Genomic DNA, 20,963 nt, shown 5'->3' on the forward strand with positions numbered 1-20,963 from the left:
GAATTTTTATGCTCGCGATTGCCCCCTCAGGCCAAAAGCGAAACGGCAGCTCAATAGTAGGCTCGTGCACGAGGCGCGCATGCTGTACGTGCACACTCCTTAACAAAAATGCCAGCTGAGACAGTCCCGTGTGTGTGTGTGTGTGTGTGTGTGTGTGTGTGTGTGTGTGTGTGTGGCCCAGAGGACAGGAGAACGTGCAGCTAATTAATTAAATAATTTGGTTCAGTACCTTTCTCTTCAGCACAGCCGACAAAGGATGGGTCAGTCCTCCTGCATGCTCAGATCATTCCCTTCCCTTGCTTGAAAAATTGTCCCAAAATGAAAGTTGAACCCACATCTTTTTTATCTGTGAATTCAATGCCGTTCGGCGAGTCTCAAATAAAAATTTGGGCATCTTACTGTAAAAAAAAATATACCATTAATGCAAAAAAAAAAAAACTCTAAATGAACTATGTACACACCCAGAATCAAACCCAGGTCTTCTGTATGAGAGTCAGACATCTTACAAGGTGAGCTAAAGTGCCAGTGATGTTCAATCTATCTGTAACATTTATATCGTTGATGACACCTGAAACGTCAAACCAAAGAATGGTTCGGAGCGAAAATGGCAATTTTGTTGCTAATTTGCAGGAAATATCTAGAAGAAAGTTCTACAGAAAGTAGCTAAGGGTCCTCAGAAATGTAGCTAGGTTCATCACTAGGCGTTAGGAACAGCGACAAAGTGGCACTGCCTCTCTCTCTGCTGCTAAAGCTACTGATAGCAAATGCTACGGGCGATGCCTGAGCGTGAACGCGCATGAAGCAGCCTGCTCGACCCGAGCACCTCTCTTTTTCTGTGATTTTACAGAAAAACAGGCAATCACAGTAAAACTGCCAGGGCTAATTCTACAGGACCAGGACATTGCAGGAGAATGTATGAAGAAGACATTTATTATTCCTATACATGTTTTGACTGTCAAACTTCCATAACGCCCCGTTAATGATTAATGTTAAACACTGAAACAGACGTGCTGTTGTAAAATTTGACACCAAATCTCAATATTTTGCTAAATCAAAACAAATTTTTTTGCAAAATAACAATTGCATAAACCAATTAGGAATTTTAGAGATGGGCGTTTTTTTATGACGATGTGTATTTTCTCTGGCGATAGGGGGCAGCACATGCCTAAATCATTGCAAGCAAGCGGTATTTTTATTTCCGAGTAAGACATAACCAACGGATGGTCATTAGGGTCAAATCCTTGCGAAGCTCCAGCGTAACAAGCACGCCAGACTCTCTTTCATCACTGGCAACACGTGAAGAGGTAAACATTTAAATCAACAATGTTTATGAATGGTGAAAGTTTAGTAACCACTTGTAACAAATCAGTAAATGTGCTTTGTCTTCACTGGCCCTGTAGGAGGACACATGGCGTCAAAAATGGCGTCGCCCAGAGACTGAGGTGTGTTTCTCAATGTCAAGGCGCCTGGCTTGCAAGGCGATGTTTAGCAGGCCAGGCGCCTTGCTTACGAGGACACTGTTAGAAATGATTAAATGGAACAGACTTGCCTCCCGTGACCGCCGTGGAAGCCGCGGTCATGAGAGATAATGTTATATTTCAAACGTATACATTTCAATATAAATATATAACAAGCCTTTTACTTTTAATTGTGTATATATTTGTCAAATTAAATATGTAAGTGAGTTACTACCTGCTAGCCACCGAAGCTGCACTTACTAAGCAACTAACCAACCACAGATAAAGCATACTAAGCCTAGCTGCTTTGGATCTAAAAATAAATAAATAACATTTTAGATATCAGCCCAATAGCTACAACTAGTTGACTTACATTTTAACTCAAAATTTCCCTCCAAAGTAGCTGCCGGCTTCTGATCCGACATCCTTTTGAAAATACCGCACTGTATTCTGGGACATTTTTGAGAAAGGCTAGGCTACAAGACACCTCCCATGCGTCCTTGCGCAGCTAGCCAAATGGCTAGCAAATGGAGAACAGACGCCTCGGTAGAACATGAACATTGGAGGACGCCTTGACGGTTCCTGATCTCCTAGGCAACCGGGGCGGGACCAAGACATCAAGGCGATGTTCTCTGACATTGAGAAACACTATTTGTCCCACTCCCATGTATTTTAGGCCTGATTTTTATGGTTTCATGTTACAAAGTCGCCAACATTTTTCAACAACTGGGCATCATTTAATTAATTTTCAACAATATGTTGATGGATATTTCCAGAGATTAAAGCCCGGATCACACTGTGCAATTTTCGGCCGTCTTAGCCATATTCCTCGTCGGGAGCACATTCATGTAAAAAACGATGAACGTGAGGGTGATTTGCAGTTTTGTGGTCGTCCAGCCTGACCGGCTCTGTGACATCTTTTTGAGCCATCTAACGACCCAAATCAGCCTCTGACAGTCTACATACATTGCTTAAAAACCTACGATTCCTGTCTGTAACCGACCAATGAGAACATACCTTTGGGACCCCGCAGGAGCAAGACTCCGCCTCTCTGATCTTCGGTTTCAGTTTATGTTTAAAATGCGGATTATAAACTAGACACCAGTTTTTAGTTTTGTTAATAGCCCAAGTTAAACTGGAGTTGTACTAAAATAATGAAACTACCTTTTTTAGACCATCAGATAAATTGTGAAAACTGTGATTCTGTGAGAGCTGAGAGGAGACGAGCTCACAAACATAAAAAATCAAACACAAAAACATGAGATCCCTTTGCTGTTGGTGGAAATTTCACATATTCAGCCAATAACAATGGTTCAGTAGCGTTTTGCTGCAGGGGGACAGAGGCAGCTCCGTGACAGCGGGTGTGAGCGGTCACATAGAGCGGAGCAGTGACACAGAAATCACGGCAAGCCTTTAGATATTGCAGCAATCTGTGACAGATTGTTACTTCTCTGCAGTGTAGTGGGTTCCTGTGTATAAAGGAGGAGAAGGATGAATGACCAGCAAACAGATCACTGTTTAGGTGGAAGACAGGAAAAGGAGACCTGCAGCTGGAGTCTGACGCCAAAGCGAGGGTTTTAAAAACGAAGCTTCCTCTTTGAGGAAGATGAGCTGGGTCATGAGCTGCCACTAAAAATAAGTGTTTTTATCTTTTCAGCTTTGTTTTGGTTAGCGGTCTGCTTAGTGACGTCTGCTTCGGGAGGTGTGCTCATGATGCAGCGTGTCCTGCTGGGGAAAGACGCTGTGGAGTCTGCCGCACCCAAATCTGGCGCCTTACACTGTGCCACCTTTCTGGAGATCTCACAGCGTGACATGAACAATCCTGTGCGATGGCCAAAAATCGTCCAGTGTGATTCGGGTTTAACAGCAAAAACAACACATTGTCTCTTTAAGGCAGCGGTAGTAACCTGCCCAGTTTGGTCAGAATTACTCTCCGTTTCTCTAAAGAGAGGCTGTTCATAGAACTGTCTACAACCGGTAGAAAATCTGTAAACCTGTAATCTGTAATCACTCTCGCATGGATGACCAGACTGTCAACAAGCCCCTGCTCCAGTATTTATGTTATGAATGCTCAGATTGTTGCCTAGATTTAGCTTTTTGTCCCACAAAGGATGATTATTTTTGCATGTATGGCTTTAAGTGTTTAATTTCCTCGTTTGGCCACTTATTACTTACAGAAACGGCTAATGTGCAGCACAACGTTAGCTCTGTGTGCTACTGTGAATCGTTGTGATTACCCAGGGACTCCTCAGCAGAACAAATATGCTTCGTAAAAGGCTCGTTAATCTGTCTGAGCCTCGGGGTTTGTGCTCGAGATCAACTGCGATGAATGTATTTGTTTTCCTCTGTTGTGTGTGCAGTGGCAAGGAGAGACGCAGGAGTTTTGTCCAAATGCTAAAGTGGTGTTGGTGGGCTGCAAGATGGACATGAGGACGGACGTCAGAACCCTGAGGGAGCTCTCCATGCAGAGACTAATCCCTGTCACTCATGAGCAGGTGAGAACAAGAGGAAGATGGATATCTGAGCTGAAAGGACGGGATAAAACCTGAGATAGCGTTTCCTCAGAAGCTCTTTCCAGAGAGAAGCCCAGAAGGTGCTTTCAGATAGAAAACTGATTCTGAAAAGCTGAAGTTATTGTTTTCTGTGTTGACATTACTTCTTTATGAGATCCCACAAAAAAGGGACCTAAAGAAGCGGATCGACGGTTATACAACACAATCAGCTAGTTCATGACCACCATAAGTGCAGCGTAAAATCCCTCATGGGCATTTTGCTGTGGTTGGAATATCGACCAAAACATGCTGAGGTGATAAAGCGTTGCTTATGTTAAAGGTTGCAGCGCCAGTGACCAGCGGCGCGTCTGCGCAGGGACACATTGGTGCTAAAGGGAGATATTCAAGCAGATTTAGAGATTTTCAGAATGCAGAATGAATAGAAAATAGACATTGATGAATGAGTGAGCCCTTTTACCGCCAGCTGTTATAACCTCCAAGCGAGGGATGTGGGGTGGAGAGCATGAAGGTGACGGTTAACTGTAAATGTGTGAATTTCAACCAGCCACCAGTGATCTTGAGTTAATGCTCTCACAACATGTGGAGGGCTTTTTCAGAACGGGATCCCGTCGGCATAACTAATGCAGTTTCTGAAAGATACGGCACTTTAAAAAGATGTGTTGAGATGAACTAAACTTTAACAAAACAAACAAAGAGTCTTGGACTGTTTATGTTTAAGGCCGTCTGAAATTTTTATATTGCATATTATTGTCACGCTGAGGGTTGGAGGAGTAGGACCCAAAGCGCAGATACCCAGACTGACACGAGGCAGGAGAGGACGTAAAATTAAACATCTTATTAAGATGGTGAGTCCAAAAGAAAACCTAGAGAGGCACGAAAGCCAAAAAAATCCTAGTAGGGCAGAGCCAAAGAAAACCTAGTGGTGCACAGAGCCAAAAAACCTGGAGACCTAGAGGGGGGGACAAAACAATGCCGACACGAACAATGAACCAACAACACTGAGGCCTAGTCCACACGTAGCCGGGTTTTTAAAAAATGAATATCCGCCCCTCCTAAAACTTGCATCCACACCACCTCCTTTAAAAAAAAACTCTGTCCACACGTACCCGGATAAATACGTTGTTAAGGACATGCCAGACCTGTAGGCGGCAGTACTTCCCCCGTTCTTAACCTCGTCCTTCGTCTGTGGTCTTCCGCAAGGAGCAGTAATTCCGCTTGCAAAAACAAACAAGCAGAAAGCGCTTGGACAATTGATAAAGCGAGCGCAGCTCTGAGGGCATCCATGCTGTCGGCTAGTGTAAACACAGGTCGCACACGTGATGTCAGCATTTTTTTGTCGCGGAAAGTGACGTTGCGGACCTTAAAACTCCGGTTTTGTCTGTCCACACACAGACACCCAAAACGGAGAAAACGCAGATCTTCACTTTGGCCGGAGTTTTTAAAAAGATCCGTTTTCGTGTGAAAAAACTCCGTTTTCGTGTGAATGACAGGCCAAAACGTAGTAAAATATCTACGTTTTGGCAGATCCCCGGCTACGTGTGGACAGGGCCTGAGAGACACAGACCGGGTTATATACACAGAGGGGAGCAATCAGGGAAACAGGTAGCAGGTGTGTGGGGAGTGTGAGCTGAAGGGGTCAGGAGAGATGAATTAACTAAATGGGAAAGGAACATTGTTACATGAAAAGACTGACTGGAAACAATAACTATACCGAGAACTAAAGATGAGAGAATTAATAAACCTGAAAACTAGACACCAGAAAAGACACTAAATCTTCTGCTGGGGGAACTGAAGAGACAGGGACCAAAGAGAGGGGATCTATGGGGAGACTAGACTAACTTGGGTGGGATAACTAAGTATAAAGTGACCCGGGGGAAACATGAGGGAAACCTGTAAGGGGCTGGGGACCACAAGGAGCACAGGACCTGAGGGGACACCTGGAGGGAGAACCTGGAGAGGGATGCAGACAAGGAGACACATGAGGGAGACGCAGAACGCAGACCATAACAATTATTTAGACAACAGAAAAGTACTTTTAGAACAACCACATTGCTGTATAATTAAACACACACACACACACACACACACACGCACGCATGCACGCACACACACACACACACACACACACACACACACACACACACACACACACACACACACACACAAATAGGCTAGAATTGGTGTACCTATGCATTTATCCGCATTTCTCTCGTCTCATGGCTTTTCTTTGCTGTCTAAATGGAGGAGACTTCTTAAACATCAATCCCTTAATGGTCAATAAATGGTGAAACTGGAAAAGCTAGAATTTGGTGCAAAAGTTGATCAACAACGAAACGGGTGAAACTATGAGATTGATTGACTCACTACATGCAAAGCAAGATCTTTCAAGCCTTTATTTGTTATACATTGAACAAAAATATAAACGCAACACTTTTGTTTTTGCTCCCATTTTTCACGAGCTGAACTCTGAAAATGTGTCTACGTCCTCAAAAGACCCATGACTCTCGAATATGGTTCTGAAATCTGCCTACGTGTGTGTTAGTGAGCACTTAGTCATGGGTCTTTTTTGCATTTAGAAAAGGTTTCAGATGTTTGAGTTCAGCCCATGAAAAATGGGAGCAAAAACAAGTGTTGCATTAATATTTTTGTTCAGTGTAGTAAAATGGAATTTTACACCATGATTTCATGTTTCAAGTGTCACCGTTATTGTTTAAACATTAACTTTAATATAAACCATAAGAAACTTTACCACAGTAACCATTTCATCAGTTGTTTCCCTTTTGTAAAGTCTCTTCCCCTGAACACACGTTGTGGTGCGGTAAGCCTGCGTTGTTATCCTCTTGTTGATCTCAAATTGAATTCCTGCAGAGCTGAAGAGTTGCCAGTGAAAGTGACCACCAGGTGAACTCCAGATATTTCCACACTAATCTGCCCAAGATTCGATCTAGCTTTTCCGCTTGTCACCACAATCTCCCACCTCGGCCCCGTCCAGCTGCCACGGCTGAATCTGAAACAGTCGTTGCACCCAATGAGGGCCTTGTCGCTCCTTACATGCTTCTCTGTGCAAAACAGTGATAGGAATCAAACAACGCCCACCAGGGACCAGAAGCTGGCTCTCTTTGTGATTTTAAGGTCGTAGGAAAAGCAGAAGCTGTTACCATTTTTTTAATTATAATTTTTTTGCTTACGCTGCATGATTCTGGGGGAACTAAAAGCTGACGATGAAACAAGAGATTGAGCCACTTAGCAGCACAGCAGAGAGAAGAGCCAAGGGATTTTAAAATGAAATTTGCCTGATCTGATCTTAAGCAAACAATTTAAAGTCTTAATTATCTGTGTGTGCTGTTACATCACTCAGGGGTGAGCTTGAGCGGCGGAGGACTTCTGCTTATTCAGTCTCTTATCTATAAGAAGCCTCATGGACCATATCAACATCAGCCCGTTAGTATTCATCAATCAATCAAATCAAATCAAAGATACTTTATTAATCCCAGAGGGAAATTAGAGTTTCAGTACACACAATTCTGAGATCAGACATACATGGGCAAGACACAAGACAAGAATTGGCGACTGTGGTCATTTGCAACCCTGAGTCGCGCTACCTTAATAGAGATAAAATGGTTACATGAGGATTGGTTCAGGTGGAGGGAAAAAAGGCACTTCAGAGTTACCCTCCACCGGGAGGGCAGCTTTGCTCTGCAAAAAAACACCTCAGACATTTATGCAACAGACTTCAGACAACACAACATAAGTGTCCACTAGGTGGGGTGGTGGGTTGGGACTATCCCCACTTCAGTTCCTGCAGCCACTACAAGCAGCGCATGTCACCTCAGTGTGGATGGTGGGGGGGAGCATTGAGGGTTGGAGGGTTGCAGTGACCCTGGAATGATTCTGTGGCCTTCCCGCAGTCCCGCCCAGGCTGGGATAGGAGACAGAGTTGAGTTGCCATAGCGACGGCACATTCCTCATATCTTCTGATGGGGGAGTTTTCGTTGGAGCCTTGCAGGCCCAAGGACGCCAGATTCCAATTAGAAATTGTTTTGGGGCCAGACAGAGATAATTTCCTCTCTGTCTTACAGTTTGTTGGTCCTCAACCTCTCAAAATCCAATAATGGACATTAATCTATCCCAATCCATGCTGATTCGTCCACTCTATCCTTGATGGCGTCCATCTTTTGTGCCAATGAATGAATCTCAGCCAAAGTCCCAAGCTTACGATTCATGCATCCAATACAAGAGCTTTATTTATGTCCAGATGTGTAGATCATTGACATTCTGTCATCTAGATCAACATATTTCATTTGCTCTCAGGGACATTCTAATCCTGAGATCCAGCCCCCCAGAGAGGACCACAGAGGATGTAGAGACATCTCAGAATTGTTGGACACTAAAACAACTGCTGATGGGAAAAGGAGAAGCATGTTGTGTATTTAGGAGGAAACAGAATATGAAACCAAGTAACAACAGAAAGGGAGTTTTAAAAGTGGGGTCGATTTGTGAGGCTTGTTAGCATCTTACCTCACAGTAGGCAGAACTAGAGCGCTTAAGGCTAACAGCTAAAATATCTCCCACAGGAGCTCATTTTTATCAGTCTGACGGCTTTTTCAGATAGTTTTACACCTCGTCTCTTTTGTGTAAGACAGTTGCTCCATTCGTGTTCACGAACTTCAGGATGCTTCACTAACTGCGTGGCTGCTCAGTGTCCTGCTGATGAGCAGATGGCACGCACAGACACAGCTAATTATTTAATAATACTCCTCTACTTTTCAAACACAAGTGGAACTAAGTGCTGAATAGATTACCAACAAAAAGGTTGTTAAAAAGACATAAAAAAAACTATAAAAAGTTAATGGAGCAAAAAAGCTAAAATATGTCAAAATCTGTTCAAACACATGGGCATGGGTTCACAACATAGCATACTAAAAACCCCATTTGTCCCAATGGTGTGAATCTTTGTCCCGAACACAAAAAGAAGCTGATTTTAGGGCAGACAGCTTCTAAAAAAGATCAGATGTGATCAAATATCAGCTGAATTATCATCTTTTGTTCGTTCTTGCTGTGTTTGTCTCCTAATTCCACTTTTGGTTATTTTTTAAACACAGAAAGGTTTCTCTTTACCTTGCTGACGGTTTCGTTTGCGGCTGCAAAAATCTTCAGAGCTGACGCTGATGATGGCGTCACTTCCTTCTCCGTTTATCTGCGGGCAGCAGAGGACGTTGTCGCCCTCTGCTGCCCGCTCTCCCCTCTCCGACGATGCAGTCCCATGCGCGGTCCAATGTGTAAACTCCATTGTCCCTGTTCATGGTCCCACATCCATATCTCCTTATCTCGATAGCTTCTTTTATCCATCTTTTGTATTTTTGTTGTTCGGTGTTTATGATCCTTGTGTTGTCCCAGTCCATTACATGGTTTTCTCTTGTGCAGTGATCTGTTACGGCTGACTTCTTTATTGTGCTTTCTGCTTCTTCTTTTGCTGCTCTCGTTTGCTCCCACCACCCCACCTAGTTGCCTGTTTGACACAGGCAACATAAAGTTCACTTATGAGTCAGAAATAGAAGGCAGCATAGCATTTATGGACATGAAAATAACCAGGCAGACCGACGGGACCCTAAACATAAACACATACAGGAAACCAACACACACAGACCAATATCTATTATGGACATCAGAACACCCTACCATACACAAAATGTCAGGAATCAGAACATTATATCACCGAGCAAACATAATAACAGAAGAGAGAGACCGTAAACAAGAAGGCAAACACATACAACACGCTTTAAAGACCTGCAGATACCCGACATGAGCGATAAACAAAGGAAAACAACAAACAACAACAGAAAGAAAAGAACAACCTAAGCAAAGAACCAGAAACCCAGAAAGACAAGAACCAAGACCAGTGATAACCCTACCATACATCAGAGGCATAACAGAAAAAATAAGAGCAACAATGAATGAAACACAACATAAACACACCAACAAAACCATACACAACAGTTAGAAACAGACTAGTGCACCCAAAAGACAAAATACCAGCTAGACTTAAATGTGGAGTCGTTTACGAAATCCCATGCAAACTCTGCAATAAAACATACATAGGAGAATCCGGACGCCAACTCAACACACAAACAATAGAACATAGAAAGGAGTGTGAGAAAGAAACAAGTGGAAGACACACAAGAGCAGCAAAAGAAGAAGCAGAAAGCACAATAAAGAAGTCAGCCGTAACAGATCACTGCACAAGAGAAAACCATGTAATGGACTGGGACGACACAAGGATCATAAACACTGAACAACAAAAATACAAAAGATGGATAAAAGAAGCTATAGAGATAAGGAGACGTGGATGTGGGACCATGAACAGGGATGATGGGGTCTACACGTTGGATCGTGCATGGGACTGCATCATCGGAGAGGGGAGAGCGGGCAGCAGAGGGCGACAACGTGCTCTGCTGCCCGCGGATAAACGGAGAAGGAAGTGACGCCACCATCAGCGTCAGCTCTGAGGAAGTTTGCAGCCGCAAACGAAACCGTCAGCAAGATAAAGAGAAACCTTTCTGTGTTTAAAAAATAACCAAAAATGGAAGATGGTTTATCAGTTGGGCTGATTCTATCTCTAGATTAGAGCTGCGGGCCAGCAACTTAAAGCTAACTGGTGCTTTGATACGGTAATCATCCTCAAAGCTCATCAGTGTGTGTGCCTTCACACACATGTTGTTGTTTAAATAGTGACAGCCTGGTAAGCCATCCTGTGTATGTGAGTATATAATCAGACCACGCCTCATAGACAAAGCTCATGTGGCACAGAATCTTTGGTTGTCTTTCAAATGGTCGCTATTGGACATCGCTATGACCAATCAGAACAAATGTTATCAGTCAGCGGGGCAGAACGCCTCAAACCGTCGAGGAAAAATATACAAATATATCCTTTTTCTAAGTAAAGGACTCGATGATCTCTACCTGTTCTTGTCTGAAAGAAAAACCCGTCTAAGTTGTCCATATAAGTTGCTGCCAAAGCCATTTCAAACAAGCCTTGCTCCTGAGCCGGCGCCATCTTCGTTGTTCTTTTTCTGTAGAAGCTCCGGTGCTAAGCCCACCTAACATCTTTCTACAAACATGGCGTGCTGTGATTGGACAGACCTAAAATTATTCGGCCCAATGGTAGATGCACATGACTAGACCAACCTGCACAGCAAAATCTTTTGCTTCTGCTATGGTTGGTCTGCATTTCTAGGCTACACAACTTAGGAAAAAGACAAGTACATTTAAAAGGGATGAGGAATAAAACTACATAACATTTGTAACTTATATGGTCTGAGAGCAGTTTTGGTGGACGCTCTGAGTAACCACTGGCCTGACTAAATTTCTAAATTTAGACCACTTTCAACTACTCCACTCAGTCCCCGCTTAAAAAAATCCGAACTATCCTTTTGAAAATGTGCAAATAGAACTTTTTCTCTTTTCCTTTTAAATGAAATGTTTCCTCTCTGTGTTCCAGGGAAGCACAATAGCCAGACAGGTGGGAGCAGTGGCCTACGTGGAGTGCACCTCGAAGGTTTCTGAGAACAGCGTTCGTGACGTGTTCCACATCACCACCCTGGCGTCGGTGAGACGACCCCACAAGCCGCAGCTAAAACAGAGCAGCTCCCGCAGCGGTCTGAAGCAAGCGTCGCAGCTCCCGCTGCCGCCTCTGCCGGGTCGGACACAGCAAACGGACCAAGCCCCGGCCATCAGGAAGGACCGGGCCAAGAGCTGTATTCTCATGTAGGGACCTGGCCTCAGAAATATGCAGTAAATATGTACATACATTACACAGAAATATATAGAGAAAAGTTTATTTATTATTAGATATTTCTTTTTTGTGCCTCTTCTTTTTTTATCATCATTTTTTTGCACTGAGTGAGAACAGAGGATTACTGTACCGTGGAAACAAACAAAATATTGTTTCGTCTTTGCTTTTTGCTGCAGTTGTGCATATTTTATTCTCTGTTTACTTGTTTGTGTTGTTTTGAGATGACTGCAAATTGGACTAACCCTCTGGACATGCAGAAGCTGCGATAGTGGAAGTGCTGTCTAGTCCGGGGAATTAAAATGAAATTAATTTCCTGAAAGAGCACGGTGCAGTGGAGCGGCGATGGAGAGCAGGCGTGTGGAGAGAGCCGTGCCGGAGCAGGATGTCTGCAGATGGAACTTGTTTTTAGAGATGCTGTTGATCAGCAGACGTGAGCGCGGCTTGTTCGGCTGCCTGACATTCCTTCCTGTTGCCATATTTTAGAGGAAAACCTGCACCTGGATTCATGCTGGAAGGAGAACCCGTGAATGAGGACGACTCATTAGGAGCTGCAGTGAAGTGTTGCTATGGCGTGTGTGAGCACCACCACAAGTGCATTTTTTAAAAGCTATATTTCTTTTATTTTTCTCATTTAACACAAATAATCTCATCTGCTTTGGTTGTGTCAGTTGAGCCGACTGAGATGAAATGCTGTTGTAAATTTGTTTGTGGACAAATAAACATGGGTAAAAAAGTGGGGCTATTTTGTTGTACTGTCACTTAGTTTTCAAATAAATACAATAACTTCATTTCACAGGAAAAACCTGAGTGCTGGCTCATTTTATATTCTATTAATGCTTTCAGAGAAAAGCTAAATACTGTCTATGCTAAGAAATACAATCTTCCTCACTTCCTAGACACCAAGTTTTCTGTTTCTAAATATAATGAATGTCTGTTTTATGTATTAATGTCTATCTCTGCACTCTTGTGTTTCTGTATCAAACAACAATTCAGCCATGAGAAACGATTCTCCCGAGCTGCTTTAGTCTCTGCAGTCTGACGTTGGTAATAAATAACCAAAACTCTTCTGCTGCAGAAACAGTCATTTAGCTTTCACATGATCGAGTCGGCAGCCTTCAGGAAGCTTTTATGCTGTTTGTTGTTCAATATTTTTGAAACTTGTAAAATATTTTTCCTCATCACATTTCCCAGAGTGGCCAGACCTGTTTTTCAAACAGGTTTCCACTTGGCACATGCCCGTGTCCTGACTGGAATTAGGTAAAAGTTAACCAGTCTACTGTAAGTCAAAGCATTGCTAAGTTTTAGAAAACTTAACTACTGTTTTTTTATTTTATTTTGAGAATTAATGTTATTGAAGTCTGAAACAGTAATTTGGCCTTTATTTACGTACAAAATCACAAAACACTGACTTCTGAAGAATCGGATTAAAGAAAATATAGAAAAGATTTGGTAAGGCTATGCAGTAAGGGTCCCTTTATTAATGTTATTTAGTGCATAATTAAGAGTTAAACTATTAAATAACGTATCAACAACAGCTTAACCATATTATATATTCAATGTAAAGGATGGGTCGTTTAGATCTTACTCATGAACCATAAAATGTGAGATTCCATAGAAATATGAAATATCAATCTGATGGATCTTTGAATATTTTAACCAGAAGATCAGAACTTTTTATTGCAGGGATTAAGCGACACTTCGTATTAACTCCAAGAAAAGAGAAAGAGTCAGGTTTATAATAGTTAAGAAATTTATTTCTACACAATTTAAACCAGAATAACTAACACTCTGTGTACTGATGGAGTAAGGTGGAGTGAGACGTGATGAATGATGATGGTGTGTGTGTGTGGAATGTTATTCAGAACCAGCGGATCTGGAGAAGCATTTAGTTCTGAGTGGGAGTGAATGTTTCGCTCTAAACTTTAGTCGGAGATTTATAACACACATGAAACCCATCTGTCGGTCTACGTACCCCAGGGGAAGCCTCCGTTAGATCCAGAATGCCGAGGTCCTCTCGGACCCTCCTTGGAGCCGAAGCCGGTAGAAAAGCAGCGGTGCCGACCAAACTAGTCTTGGAATGATTCCAGGTTACGACAGGTTATCACTGGCGTCTCCGGGACCCTGAAGGGGTCGTGAAGTTCAGCTTTTATTCTGAAGGAACCGTTGCGGTCAGGTGTAACGTGCAACAGATTTTATCCAGCTTGTCTGAGGTTCTTTAAGGCTGAAGAGGAAGTCCGGATGGCCGGTCCCAGACTTCTCTAGAACGCTTGAACTAAAGAAAAGGTGGCGTGGGATAGTTTTTATAATTGTCATATTTTGGTTTACTGGCGAATCAGAATTTGACATGCCAAAGAGGGTTTATACAAACACCACAGATAACCACGCCCAGCCAGAAACGAAGGTTCTGATTGGGTCAGACAAAAGGAAATGTGTCGTGTGACTTTAGCATTACGTGTCATCAGTGTCTAGTGCAAATGTCCAGGATTATAATTACTTGTAAAATACTACTGATCACAGGATTATAACATCAAGTAATAACATTGTCATTTCACAGATTGATTGAACATTGGGCTCACATTATTAATGGTAATAACAAAGTGTTTGATTAGGTGTTTATCACAAGAGTTCTTGTCTTCGCTGTAACAAAGGTGAAGCAGTTCAGATGACAGAGCGCATGAAAGACCTTGGCCACTATCTCATGTAGATTAGGCTGTCAGAGACTTTATGTCTCTGCTCGAGCAGACGCAGCAGATCATGACCTTTAAGTCAAAAACAGGACATTCATGATGCTACATAAATAAGTTATGTAGCATCATCAAGGTTCTCTAATTTGTGGCAAAGGTTACATTTACTGAGAATGAGTCCAGTAATTTACCCAGTTGAAGAAAGACAGTGATTCCATGAGAGTGAATTTTTACATGTAGACCTACAGGCAGGGGCGGCGTTAGGCCCGGATACTTGGGCTGAAGCCCCGGATCTTTAATCAAAAGCCCCGGATCTCAAACGTGGAAGTAACATGCAGTACCAAAGTCCAACAGAGAGGGAGCAGCTAGCAGTAGTTTGTATACAGCCTGCCTGAGCCTCCACCACTGAAGAAGAAGCCCTTCAGCAGCCGCTTCTACACTCTGCCTGAAACGCATGTGTGAAGATGGACATAAGGACGTTTTTTAGACCAGAAGTACCGCGACAGAACCCCAGCTTTGATGATACTGGTGTTGACTCAGGTTTGTGAGTCTTATTTGAAAATATTTGTTGTGCTGCTGGTTTGCCTAAAGTTAGCTTACTATCAGGTAACGTTGATGGAGAAAGAAAGGGAATATTTACTATCATCTCACACTAAACACTAACAGGAACAATACTCTGCCCTGAATATGCTTAATATGTAGCTTCAGATTAAAAGTTATATGGTACAAGACATATATATATATATATGTTGACTAGTGCATGTCACGTGTGTGCGTGTGTGTGTGTGCGCGCATGTGTGTGTTAAGCCCCGGATCTTCTTCAGTCCTTAATCCGCCCCTGCCTACAGGTAAAATAAGGGTCCCTTTATTAACAGTACTTGTTGCATTATTAAGCATTAATAAACGAAGGGGTCCCTTTAATTACATTTCCAATATTGTTAACTAATACATGTCCTCAAGGTTAGGACAAAGAGCCAGGGATGTCTTCTTAGTAATACATTACATAATGTGGTCAACCAGTTGTTAATCCTTTATTAATAGGTTTTCACTGCTTTAAAACTCACTAATAAACATTAATAACTTACTGTAAAGTGTTACCCATATTTGTAAAGACAAGAATAACTTAATTATTCATATTACAGTATGAAAAATGTTACTAATTTAGGTTAAGGCAGGGAATATGCCTGCTATTTAGTTTAAAAGGGGCTTCCTTGAATACCTTGTGTTGATATGTATGGAAGGCCGAAGGGGACAAAATATCACCCATAAGAAAAGTGTGTTCTGGCCACAATAACGTGCGTAATGGCTGACAAGACGCGCATAATGACCAGTGTGCGTCTTGCAAGCTTCAATATGTAAGTAACCAGTAAGAGCTAGACACAATCACTGCGGTGACTCTCTGGTTCAGAGGTCTTTTATACTTTCTATTATACGGCTGCTGTCTTTCTTTCTGTTGTAGTCTCAAAAATCAACCAGTTACTGATCTTCTCTATAGAGCTCCGTATGTTGACGTGACTTTTCCCGGTATGCAACAGGGTCAATATATAATTTTGGGAGATTTAGAGTTTGAAAAATTCTGGAAAAAAACATCTTTATTTACAAAACGTTATTATTTTTCCTGATAAAGCATCTCTGAAATATTTAGTTTTTAGTCATTGCCAAGCTCAGATATAATTGATTTCAGATATTTAGTTTTAAAAACGAGATGTTTACTCATTATTTTGTCAACTATGTTACGGACTAAACCTATAAGTTTTAACTTTTATTAAATTTCATACATTTTAAAAAAATCATTACTCCTGGAAGAATATGTGTCTATTTACCTACCTTTTAAATAAAAATTCCCAGTTAATTGTGAAAATACATATTTTGTTCAATTGAAATCCTACATTTCAAGTAATGAAGTAAACAGTCTTTATATTTTGTCCCCAAACTGCTTAGATCCATGATACTTTCTTGATTAAATTTTGACTGCTACTCAGTTTCAAAATATTTACTTGGAGATTAGGGAACCATTCAAATACATACATAAAAAAAAACATAATGGTAACTTAATTGACTGCCCAGTATCATAGTTGAGAAAAGTAACATAGTTGACTGGACATGAGAAAGTAGGATGATGCATTTAAGAAAAACTATTCTAAACTGTAACAATTATTATATGTTAGTAAGTCTTTTAGAGCATGTAATCAACACCTGTTGGTATCATCATGACATAAAGGAGAAATACAGACTCACCAGTTCACAAGGAACAATCGTAACTTTATTAACATGTGCATAGATCATAACATAGAAAACAACAAAAGAAGTATCAAAATAGCACACAAAAAATTCCACCATGTAAACATTTTGAAAATAATGTTTGTAGGATGAAATACAGTAGTGCATTGTATTGAACAAAAATTAATATTGCAATTTAACCAAATAGTGTTTAATTCTATTGGTCAACAGAAAAAGTGTGCTGCGTGTGATCAACATTTTAATAGTGCAAACAGTCACATGTTAAAAACATTCATATGTCAGAACCTAAGTAAAACATTGGCATTACCCCATGACTTCCAGGCACCCATAAAACTGGCGGAGACAGAACACACCCCCAGTTTTCTAACCCAAGAACATGGCCAGTTATGGTTTGTTTTTCAATGACTTAATCAAGCTCAATCAAGTAATCTTTGTGTCCTAATGCCTGTTTGTATACGCGCGTGTGTGTGTGTGTGTGTGTGTGTGTGTGTGTGTGTGTGTGTATGTGTGTGTACCTGTTTGTCTGTTTGGGTGTGTGTGTGTGTGTGTGTCTGTGTATTTGCGTGCATTTCCTTAGCCATGACGATATGATCTGGCAATATCTTCCCACACATCTCTTCTTATTTCAACATGACGTGCTGTCACGTGCTGTGGGGCAGGAATCATCGCTGAAAAAGTGGATAATTGACACTGTTGGGTATGTTTCTTTCAGATGGTTAAGGACTGGGGAAAGGTGTGTCCATATGGCAGGTGGACCTTTTTCTTTGCATGGCGAAATTGTTGTGAAGCACAAGTGGTCTTCATCCCCACCAACATAGAGAACCCCTGTACGAAGAGTTGCTTGTTGATGAGAAGAGGCAAAATGGGCAGCTTGAATTTCTTTGTAAAACTTGCAAGAGTAATTTTCTGAGAAATCAATGTGTATAAGGCATTCATTACTCTTCATGTTCTTTTTCAATTCCCGGTAATAGTTAAACTGGGTCTTGATGTTGAACAAGTGCCTTTTGAAGTTTTTGAGCTGTTTCTGGAAAGTCTCAATCAGGTCCTCCAAAGAACTCTTCATTTCTCTCTTCACAGTTATATTCACAGGCACCTTTTCCTTGCTGTCGCCACTTTTCTTCTCTCAGAGGACTGTTTCAGTTGTCCACTGCACACAAGAAACTTGGCTTTGACCATCATAGCCAGACTGAATCTTGAGGTCTTGTAGTTTGCAGTTCTTGCATTCTGCATACATGCAAGGCTCAAGTGTTGGATTACAGCAAGTTTCCCCAGCAAGAGACTCCAACTCTGTTCTCTTCAGAAGTTTAAGTCCATGAAGTTTCTCCACAATAAATTCCAAGTTTTCATGCACCTTACAAAGACATGTATCTCTGTCTGCAATGGTTGGAAGGACTACCCAGTAGGGGCGCATTCGGCGGAAGAGTGTGTAGGACAGTTTGCTAGAGGGATTTTCCAGCAGGAATTTCCGATGGAGGTTTTTCATGGTGCCAGTCATAAACCGCTTCTGCTTTTTAACTTTTCCCTTTGTTACAGTCTGTTTTCTACCTGCTGTTAAACGGCTTACGTCATTCCTGGTGTAAAAGGCAACAACCTGGTCATGCAGTTTTGAGTGCGTGGATTTGTATTTCTTCCTGGTAAAACAGGCTTTTTCGTCCATTTTTGTGTTCGCATTCTTGCAGAACCGTTTGGCTGAGACACCCATTGTCTCATGAAGGATTTTCCGGAACCTGTATTTTTTCAATATTTTTCCAGAAACGATTCTGGCGATTAGGTTCCTGGTATTTTCTTTTGCTGCACACTGAAATTTTTGTTTGAGGCTTTTCACAAGTGCATGATGGTAGACCAGAGTTCTCCGCACATCATTACTGACTGAACTTGTTCCCAGCATCCTTTTTGTTATTTTCCTAGGAGAGTCGACACTGCACAGTAGCCATTCATAGCGCTTACGATATTTGTCTGATGTTTTTGTTTGAGCTTTAAGCTTTGCCTTGAGTTTCTGATTCTCAATGTATATGTTCTTGTACTGTCTTCTAATAGCCCTTCTTCCTTGTATTCTCTGTCTGAAATTACATGAAGACATTTGAAAATTGTTTTCTAACATTGCAGCTGTCACTTTTAGCATTAGAAATGAATTATCACCATGGAAATTTGCATTTTAATTTAACATTTTAATTGAACTAGTAATTTTTCATGAGACATCTGTTTCAGATACTTTCTACATAGCCTATCTACATAGTTCTGTTTGAGGTACATAACCTTCTAACCTTCCTGGTTGTGGAACTGGTTGCTCCTCACTGTCAGGACTCAGAGGTGGGGTAACTACCTGTATAGCAGAAGCCTGTTTCTTTCTGCTTCTGCTCTGCTCCTGGGCTCTTCTCCAGACCTTTCTCTTTGCATGTTTTTCTCTCTCACTCTGTTCAGATATGGGCTTATAGTATGCACCTTTCTCCCTCATTTTTCTCCGTTTCTGCCGGCCTTTTGCCAAGTATGCCTGAAAGTATGTGAACAGTCCTGCTGCCTGCGTCAGTGCAAGGTTAAAACGCAAGTACATTCCAGGACTAACGTAGGTGATAAATAATTCTTTTCAGATTCAGATTCAGATGAAACTTCATTCATCTCTCAGGAAATTTTCCTGGGGGAAATTCAGTATCCAGGAGTGGTGCTTCAACAGAAAAAGAAAAAAACTGTTACAGCAGAAAACATTATGGAAAAAAAGAACTACAATAAGATTAATGTAAACATGCTTATGATAACTTCAGGAAATTTAAACAAACATCTCACAAAAGTTATGGGCTCGGCACGCGGGAGGCAACATCGCCTCTCCTCCATTCATTTTCAATGAGACATGCGCGACAAAGCGATAATGTGGGTCTCCCTCCCACCAAGCGAAATGCGAAAAACGTGCGTGTGAAATTTTGCGCTCGTGCACGTATCGTGCACAGGCGACCCAGCGACGCGATGCCAGAAAGTTGAAATATTTTCAACTTTTCGTCGCTGTCGCTCGGACGAGGACCAATCAACGGAGGTTTCATTCACTGACCAATGAGCGGACAGGATGCTCCGTACACCTTCAAGCAAACATGAAGGAGAAGTTGATTTTTATTATGTTTTATAGTAAAATCAGAAGTAAGATTTCACATAACTCTAGCAGCACCTTGTGAAACATCATATCTACCACTTTACTAACTCTGAACCGCTTAAATAACCTTAATTCCCTCCAACCTGACACAGCCAAGCAAAACAACGGAAGTTTCGATTTCACCATGCAACAGAACGCGTAGACGGCTTTGCCGCTGGCCGCTGCCGCGGATCGCCTCCCGTGTGTCAGGTAATAAAAGCCACGGCGACAAATTTCGCTGATCGCGGTTGTTTGTCACCTCCCGTGTGTCGAGCCCTTTACAGTCAGTGTATCCCTCCTCAGCTGCTGCTGCTTTTTGTTTACGGTATATTAATGGCTGAATTCTTCATAACTTTTAAGTTGGACCTCCTTTTATGATAGCTTCCCCCTCACAGACAAAGAAATTTCCCCAAAGGTTTGTTGAACCTCCTTTCTGAAATTCCCCGTTGTTCTCGAGATCATAATACAGTTTGTTTAATTATTCAGGTGCTGCCATAAATTCACAATAAAAAACTACAAAACCAGATTTTTCAAGCTATCGTTATTGGGTATATGCTAAAAATGAAGTTTGATGAGTTTTCCTATCTTTCTATCTTAAAACCTTTGGAGCAAAGGTAAGCACCATATATGATTAAATGTTACCGTTGGCACTATTGAGATGTAATTTATCTCAAATACAAGTTATTTTCATCATCCTGAAATTATGTGCAGAAATAAAAGACTTTGTTTCAGTGAAACTCTGCCCGTGCTCGCGCCTACAAGAGTGTCTTAGGCCAGCCTGCTGTTGTATTGGTTTTGGTGGACCAGTGCCTGCCATTGGTCCTGTATTGTCATGAGTTAATCCTGGTTTGATTCCTGGTGTCTGCAGTAACTTATTTAGCCAGCTGAAGCCGATTTCATTTATTTATATTTTAGTTTTATTGATTATTCCTCTTTGAATTTGATTATTTCCAAGCAGCATTTTAGTTGATTAACTCTGCTCACCTCCCATGGACTCACACTGGCTTAATAAACAATAAAGTAAAAAAAAAAAATGTTGTCCTTATATTTTAAACTGTTTACCAATAAAGGATTGAATACATAATGCCAAGTGTAGATAAAAAATAAGAAGCCGTGGCGGGGAGGCAAACCTACAGTCTGGCACTCTAAGCACTGGTC

At 41.6% G+C, this 20,963-nt stretch overlaps 1 protein-coding gene across 1 annotated transcript in view; it reads left to right on the top strand.

Annotated features, from left to right (window-relative positions):
• The window catches only part of rnd2 (Rho family GTPase 2), a 58,013-nt gene extending 45,509 nt beyond the window's left edge, over positions 1 to 12,504 (top strand). The window contains exons 4-5 of the mRNA XM_015948879.3: positions 3,818 to 3,952; positions 11,469 to 12,504. Coding sequence (XP_015804365.1) covers positions 3,818 to 3,952; positions 11,469 to 11,738 — 405 coding nt within the window. The 3' untranslated portion in view covers positions 11,739 to 12,504. The remainder of the gene's footprint in view (positions 1 to 3,817; positions 3,953 to 11,468) is intronic.
• Positions 12,505 to 20,963: the final 8,459 nt, after the last annotated feature.

The sequence above is a fragment of the Nothobranchius furzeri genome, chromosome 5, assembly GCF_043380555.1.
Source record: "Nothobranchius furzeri strain GRZ-AD chromosome 5, NfurGRZ-RIMD1, whole genome shotgun sequence".
NCBI lineage: Eukaryota > Metazoa > Chordata > Actinopteri > Cyprinodontiformes > Nothobranchiidae > Nothobranchius > Nothobranchius furzeri.